At 60.5% G+C, this 7953-nt stretch overlaps 1 protein-coding gene across 1 annotated transcript; it reads left to right on the top strand.

Moving 5' to 3' along the window:
* The first annotated feature begins 1019 nt into the window (after window positions 1-1019).
* Window positions 1020-7524, top strand: CHMP6 (charged multivesicular body protein 6). Its single transcript, XM_024130002.2, has 8 exons — window positions 1020-1138; window positions 2581-2690; window positions 2842-2929; window positions 3506-3592; window positions 4421-4486; window positions 4737-4817; window positions 5862-5916; window positions 6602-7524. The coding sequence occupies exons 1-8, from the start codon at window positions 1073-1075 to the stop codon at window positions 6655-6657; spliced, it is 609 nt and encodes a 202-aa protein (XP_023985770.1). The 5' UTR covers window positions 1020-1072; the 3' UTR covers window positions 6658-7524.
* The last annotated feature ends 429 nt before the right edge of the window (window positions 7525-7953 follow it).

Below are 7953 nucleotides of genomic sequence, written 5' to 3'. Positions count from 1 at the left end.
GATGGAGGCTCTGCGGGGCTCAGTTACATGGACTTCCCCTGAGGCTCACCTGGCCACCGCTGCTGAGGGCCCAGTGGGTCAAGAGCACTGAGCCCCCCAGATGGCACTATTACCTGGGGGACCAGCCAGCTGCCCAACAGCAGGTTAGCTAATCAGGACTCTTCCCTCAGGGGGCAGTGACGTGTCCTCACGGGAATAGACACTCTGGATACAGATTTGCCTCCCCCCTCGCCCAGGGGGCTTCTGCCAGCGGCACTGTTGTGGACTGAGAGGCCCATCGTGGTGTCCTCGCAGCACTGCTTCTGATCAAGGAGTTCATTTCACAGAAAGGGGTGAGCGCTGGACTCATGCCATGGGACGCCTCATCTTATTATGACCCCACCGCCTAGGAGCTGCTGGGCTGCTAGAAAGGTGGCGGGGCCCATGCAGACTGGGCTGCGGGATCAGTTGGGGAGACCAAACAGGGCTGGGTGCCATCCTATGACCCCCACCCCAGCCAGGACACACGGGTGGGAGCCAAGGCTGCAGGTGTACGTGGCGCCCCGCCCTATATCCCCGATGCCCCGTGGGGGCTTCTGCCCGGGCCCACGGAACCAGAAGGTGGGCTCCTCCGGGGACTAGTCACCGGCCCGGAGGACAGAGCGGGTGGAGCATGCTGCCCAGGGGGCGGTTCAGCGGACACTGACGCCCAGGGTTGTAACATCACTAAACGCAGCATTCTGTGGTCCGAGCCGGCGGGGCAGTGACTTGCGAACAAGATTTCTGACCGCCCGGGAGACGGTACACGCTGTCACCCTGCGAGGATCCCACCGTAGTGTGAGATGGAACTTTTAGTCTTGAAGTCCGCGCAGGTGAGGTATTCTGGAAATGCACGTGAACCACGCGATCCAGGGCCCCAGAACCCCGGCCGCTTCCCGGGGCGGGGCCTCCGTCTGCGGACAGCCGCGTTCCGCGTTCTGCGGCGCTTGGCCCCGCGCGGCCGCCGTAGCGGGGGTAGTTGAGTCCGAACTACGGTGGCCGCGACGTGCGGAGGCTACCGGGCTGGGCGGCGGGCCGGGCCGCGCCGGCCGCCATGGGCAACCTGTTCGGCCGTAAGAAGCAGCAGAGCCGGGTCACGGAGCAGGACAAGGCCATCCTGGTGAGACGCTGGGCCCCGCAGGCGGGTGGACGCGGGCCGGGGACACCTGGGCCGGGCGGGGAAACCGAGGCACGGCGGCTACCGGCTGCGTTTCCCCCCTCGCCACGGGCTTCGGCCCCTCCGGCCGCCCAGCCCCACGCCGAGGCCGCAGCCTCGGAGCCCGTCTGGGGCGGTGGGTGGTGGGCTCCCGGTGGGGAGCGTGTCCGCGTCCGGTTCCCAGCAAGTCTGAGCGAATCCGGTCGCTGCGGGTGTAGGCGGTCCCGGTGCGGCGATTGAGCTGTGCCTCGGGTCTCGGGAGGCGGTGCCCGCGTCTCACTGTTTCCTGGTCGTACCTTGTCAGCGGGTAGGCTGGCCACGGGATGGGATGGCGGACGCCTCTCACGGAAGCAGGGACAGGACGTGCGGCTGTCGCCGAGCCATGGGGTGCGCTGGAGCAGACGGCCTCTAAAGAGAATGGAGTTGTGTGGGGAGAGGCCGCTTGAGACAGACTGACCACGTCTACACTGGGGGCTAATTTCTCACCATGTTGAGTTTTAAAGATGTGCACACCCTTGACCCAGTTAACTCCCCATGACCGACCCTGAAGACATAATCTTCTACCTGAGAAGTGCCTTGTGCTTGCAGGTGCTCGCCATAGCGTCACCTGAAATGATGAAATTTGGAAGAAATGTAAATGGCTTAAAATAGGGAAGGAAAAACTAAGGCGTGTAAATGGCCCTGCATCCTTTTTGGGACACTGGGGTCCTAGGTGATTGGCACGGTCACGTGAACCTCACCTCAGTGCACTATCTGTTGTCCACTCACATATGGTGATAAGTGACAAGAGCAGGAGAGCTGATGGCAAATGGCTGAAGTCTACAGAGGAGTGAAGCTGGGAGGGAAGGCCCCAGTCTCCAGCCACGGCTGGGCTGGGAAGGTGGCACTCGGGTGACTGTCACCAGCGACTTCTGTGTCGTCTCTTCACCTTGGAGGTGCTGGCCGCACTCCCTGATCAGCGCTCACATTCCTCGCTGATGGCGATGCCCTGCCATGACGGCGATGCCCTGCCATGACGGCGGTGAGAGCATGCCCTCCACCCCGGTGCTGAGGACATTAGGACTGGTTCTCTGTCTGGGGTGGGGGAGATCTTGGGGATTTGTAGGATATTGAGCTGCATCCCTGGCCTCCATCTCCTAGATGCCAGTGGCATCCCCAGTGTGACAGCCAGGAATGTCTCCAGATAGTGCCCCACGTGCCCTGGGGGGCAAACCTGTCCCCATGGAGAACTCAGTTTCAGAGGATGTGCTTCCATTGGTGGCAGTTGGGGCAGCCTGGCCTGTGGGGGGCCCTTCAGTGACCCCAGCAGCCTCTGTGCTGGCTCTCCTGGATGCTGGGTAGCCCTGTGAGTGTCCAGCGCGCCCTGCGTGGGCTTGGTGTCGACACAAGGCCTGCTTTTCCGGCAGCAACTGAAGCAGCAGCGGGATAAGCTGAAGCAGTACCAGAAGAGGATCACCCAGCAGCTGGAGCGGGAGCGGGAGATTGCCCGGCAGCTCCTGCGCGACGGCAGGAAGGAGTGAGTGGAGCTGGGGGCCGGTCTTCGGGAGAGGGGTTCTCTCCCCCATCGGCCTAGAGCAGAGGTGGGGTAGGCCTGGAGGCTGGTCAGTGCCAGGCCAGGGCAGCTGATGGCCATGGCTGCTGGGTCACTGCTCGGGTTCCTTCTGCAGACGGGCCAAGCTGCTGCTCAAGAAGAAGCGATACCGGGAGCAGCTCCTGGACAAGACAGAAAACCAGATCACCAGCCTGGAGACCATGGTAGGCCTAGTAGGGGTCGGGGGGTGTGGGCCATGGACCGTGTAGGCACCAGAGTCCCCTCAGAGGACTGAAACCTATCATTTTTCTCTCCTGGACCTCTCAGCCCGAGGCTATGGAATGGGTCAGGCCTGGAGGTGGAGGAGAATCTTTGATGGGAGCCTGACGGTCTTAAGGGGCTGGGGCAGGTTGGCTCTTGCAGGATCGTGGCTGGGGGGCTAGGCCACTTCTGGGTGGGGGTGGGCAGGGAGTCTGCCCCAGTGACTGAAGAGGTGTTGGGATCTGCAGGAGGCTCCCGAAGTGATCCAGTTTCAGAACCCAGAGCTCTAGTTCTGCTCTTTTGCTAACAGAGCTGCTGGTTATAAGCAGTCTACTTTGCGATTCCTCCCAGGCCCTCTCAGTCCCGCCCAAGTGTTGGTCAGGGCAGCGGGAAAGGACAGAAGGAGGAGGAAGGCAGAGACAGTCTGCTCTGAGGGCCAGCAGTCTTTGTCAGTGATAGTATGATCCTAACTCCCTTCCATGGGTCTGCATGAGGCGGCAGAGAAGGTGGGCCCCTGACCACACGGGTTTCTTCCTCAGGTCCAGAGTATTGAGTTCACCCAGATTGAAATGAAGGTGATCGAGGGGCTGCAGTTTGGAAATGAGTGTCTGAATAAGATGCACCAGGTAAGTCTTGCAGGACTGGGGACAGAGAGGAGGGGCAGCCAGTGGAACAAGGAGAGGGGTAGTCCCTGAGGCCACACCTGCACACAGGCCTTTGGGCTTGAGGGAAAGCCAGCCACTACCGGGAGAGGGTGACGGGAGAGGGTGACAGTCTAGTGGTACAAACTCAGGGATATTGATCTGAGAATAGGGACCCAAACTATAAATTGTGTCCAGAGATGCTAAAATGACTAGAGGGACAATCTGGTTTGAGTGGGGGAGGGGTGTGGTGAACTAATCTGGAGGACTTCCTGGAGGAGGTGAACGCAGCTTCATTTCAGGAAACAGCACAGAGGTGGATGGTGAAAGGAGAGGTGAGGCGCAGAGATGGCGTGCTCCAGCCCCCACCCCATCTCATTCCTGATGAGTGGATGGCAGTGGGGCTGGGCAGAGAGCTGAGGTTACACTGCCTTTCTGACTATCCAATGTGGTGGTGACCAGTCAAGCAAAGGTGCTGCTTTGAACCCAAAAGAAATCAAGTCACCTGGCCAGGGAAAAATTTTTATACTTTTGACTACCGCTAGGGTTGATTTGGGTGCCAGAAGGGCCAGCAGGAGTCCAAGGAGGTCAGTTGAGGCTTCTGAAAAGACTGTCTGACAGCTCCATGCCTCTGTGGACGGGCCCTGCCTGGGACAGAAATAACCAAAGATATGTTATATCCCGCTTGGCGTGGCTTCATTTAAACAGGAATAGAGGGGCTAGGCCGTGTGCCCTGCCAATGCAGGTGGCCTTCGTGTAGGGGGTTCTGTTATGTGCTTCACTGACAAGACTCAAAAACTTGTAACCGATCAGGTGATGTCCATAGAAGAGGTGGAGCGGATACTGGACGAGACGCAGGAGGCTGTGGAGTACCAGCGGGTAGGTGTTGCCGCACCATGGGGTGCGGCGCCATGGGGCCCGCCATCTGGCAGCCAGCGAGGACAGTGGCCAACTTGCTGAACGTCCTGCACCGCCCTCGAGGGCCAGGCCTTCCCGCACCACGTGGGGGCTGCCTTCCTTCTTTCAAGTGAGAGGAGCCTTGAGCTGGGGCCGTCTCCTTCCTCCACGAGGGCCCACCTTTCCCCCACCCCAGCCCAGCCATGCTCCACCTCTGCTCCTCCTTTTGCAGCAAATAGATGAGCTGTTGGCAGGAAGCTTCACTCAGGAGGATGAAGATGCCATCCTGGAGGAGCTGGACGCAATCACTCAGGTAACAGGACCCCCGGCACTGACACAGGCCCAGGTGTAGGGACCCCCCGCCCACCAGGAGGACTCTCCTCGCTGGCCTCGGCGAGCAACTGTGTCAGGTTTCACTTGAGCACACAGCCCTGGTTCTGCAGCTGGTTTTCTTCCCTAAAACAACTGGCGTTTATGCTAAACTGAGGTCCCTTCTCCCCACCCACCTGGCTGACTGCAGGGCAGGACTGGCCTGGAAAGAACATTTTGCAGTTTGTCCACCCAGGTGTTGCAGGCCTCAGAGTGAACCAGGTGCCAGGACAGAGCGGAATGCAGACCCTCCTAGCTCCCTCAGCCCTTTCCTCCCCAGTGGGCAGTGTGTGGGTTTTAGATCAAATAGGGGCTTTTTCCCTCTTGGGCCCGGTCACTCACTGTCACACACAGGGCCTCCACGTGTTGTCCCAGAGGCCTCTAACCAGCCAACCATCACTTCAGGCCCTGAGTCTGTGTTTGCTCCCTGATGGAGGGCGTCTCCATCTCTGTGGGCCCCTGCCTAAGCAAGCCGAATTCCCACCGTGCCCACCAGCCTGCCACCCCCCAGCCATAGGCCAGGCCAGGCAAGCAGGTCCTTAGCACTGCTGCTCGCTGCCTGGGGGTCCTGTGTGCACCTGCCTGATGATTTACTTCCTCCCAAGGCCCGAGAGGTAGACCAGCACTCGCTGGAACAACAGGTGCACCCAGGTACCACCACCTGAGGCAGAGGCACCACTGGGGCCCCTGACCTGCATGGGTGCCTGTTTCAAAGCCCTTGTCTCAGACTTGGAGTGGAACTTTGGCTTGGGAGCCCCTCAGGCTCTGGGTCGTTGGGAGCAGCCACCTTTTGTGGTCACTGTGCCCCCGGTGATGTGAGTTGCAGAGGTGCCAGAAGCCAGGGAGGATGCACCCTGGGCTTGGGTGCTGGAGGATTTGTGTCCTATTCAAATCCCGCTGAGAGCGGCTAAGTGAACAGGATGCTGTTCTCTCCAAGAGAAGGACAAGGTGATTGTATCTCACAGCCTTTATCCTCTGTTTCTTGCAGGAACAGATAGAGCTGCCAGAGGTTCCTTCAGAGCCCCTTCCTGAAAAGATCCCAGGTACCCCCCTCGTTATGTCCTTTGGAGAACCGTGCGTTCTAGAGCAAAGCAAAATATCCTGGCCTCTGGGCCCTGCCCTTCCTGCTTGGTGAGGGTCAGGCCCCAACCCCCCGCTTGGTGGGCGTGCTTGCCGGCACCAGCTCAGGCGGAGTGCGGGCCTCGCCCTGCGGTTGAGCCCAGGCTCCTGAGCAGCGTCGGTAACCTTGTAAGAGCCGAACCCTGTTCAGAGAGGCCAATCCCAAAGTTAGAGTCGGGAAAGGGCCAGTTTAGCTGTGCAGGGTCTTCTGGGTCCAACCCAGGACCAGCCATCCTCTAAACATCACTGGGACGACCTTCCCCGCGGCATCGCTTAACGCCTTCAGAAATTCCCTATCCGCCCGGGCTCGTCTTTCGTGATTCCTCCTCAGCTCGTTCTGCTCCCTTGCTGCTTCCTGACCTCCTTCCTGGGCTCCGTGGGTAGGGGTGCGCGCCCGCCTGCCGTGCTGTCCCAAGTGCTTGTGCTCAGTGCCTGCTGTTGGTCATCCCTCCCGGCTCCTGTGTGTAACTCGCCTTTCTCAGAGCTGTGCCCGCTCTTCCCAGAGTGCGAAGCCCTGACCTGGCTCCTTGCTGCCTCTTGTCCTTTTCGGGAAGTTCCCGCCTCCGGGGTCTTCTGTACGCGACAGACGTCTCTATGTTTCCTCCACAGAGAAAGTCCCCGTCAAGGCCAGGCCCCGACAGGCGGAAGTGGTGGCAGCCTCGTAACTTGTGTGGGACTCACGGGGATTCCAGAGGACTGGGGCCCACAGAGTTTGGGTGCGTGTCCGGCCCTGACCGGGCTCCCAGGAGGCTGGCGCCGGGCCAGGTGGGCCGGGAGCTGACGGAGCAGCACAGCACACACAGGGCTCCTGATCAGGATGGCTCTACGGAGCGTTTCCCTGGCGCTGCTGTCTTGCTCTCGTTTCTGGATTAAATGGCAACATTCAGACTCTCCAGCCAAACGCAGCTTCTGCAGCTGTGGTTCCCACGGGCCACGGCCAGGCCCAACGCTTCTGGTGCTGGTCACACCTCCCGTCCCGGGTCGCGCGGCTCCACGAGCCAGTGTCTCCGCCACCCTGTCTGCTGTGGAAGGCACGTCAGACCTGGCCTCCCCACCCTTTCCTTTCCCTTCTTCCTGCTGCTCCCACTAGCTGGCAGGGCTTTGGTTAAGGGGGCCCTCCCTTGGCCTGGCTCCCGGACGTGCCCAGTTTCCATGTAGACGTGGGGGTGGTAACCTCTCTGCTTCCACGTCGGCGTTTGTGGGTGGTGGACCAGGAGGGGTGCGTCCCTGCTGGATTTTGATGACTCTAGGAGGTCTGCCCACCCCATCACTCCTGGGGCCGTACAGAGGCCCAGTCCTGCTGACAGACATTCCAGGATACCCGGCCGGTGTGGCTGCGGGTCCCCGAGCTGCCAGCTTCGACCTGTTAGCAGCCAAGTGGAGACTGGGAAGGATGGAAGTGACTTCCCTAGTTCACGGTTCGTTTTGGAATTAGACAATCTCCCTGAGATTTCACTCCCAACAAGAAGACAAAGGGGACCCTCTTAGCCCCCCAGACAGGCCAGCCCCATATTAAAGTTGACACCCACACAGCCTGCTGCCTTGTGGACTGGGGTCCGTGGAAGGGCGGGTTGGTGTGGCTCCTCCCTCAGGTCCCTGGAACACAGTCCCTTGACCCTCACAGGGCACTTGGCACCTGGCTGGTCAGTGCCACACAGGGGCTGGGGCCTCAGGAGCCAGTGAGGTTCTAGCCCTGCCCGGCTGTGGGTGGAAGGCAGTCACCTGTGGGCACCTGCCCGCAGCAAGGTGCAGGGCGGTACTCTGGCCCCGCCTCCCTTAGAAGGGGTGCTGGTGGTTTCTCGTTTTTCAAGGGGTTTTGTGTGACTCCCACGGCTGGTGGCTGGGAGGGCGTGCAGTTTGATGCCTCTGGGGTGTGGGGGTCTGGTTTGGAGTCCTGATGTCTAGGTAGGAAGCCAGATGCCCCAGGGAGCGAGCAGGCAACAGCAAGGACAGACAAGTGG

This window comes from Physeter macrocephalus, unplaced genomic scaffold, assembly GCF_002837175.3.
Source record: "Physeter macrocephalus isolate SW-GA unplaced genomic scaffold, ASM283717v5 random_277, whole genome shotgun sequence".
NCBI classification, from domain to species: Eukaryota; Metazoa; Chordata; class Mammalia; order Artiodactyla; family Physeteridae; genus Physeter; species Physeter macrocephalus.
Note: the sequence above shows the minus strand (reverse complement) of the source record. Positions and strands in the feature narration are given on the sequence as shown.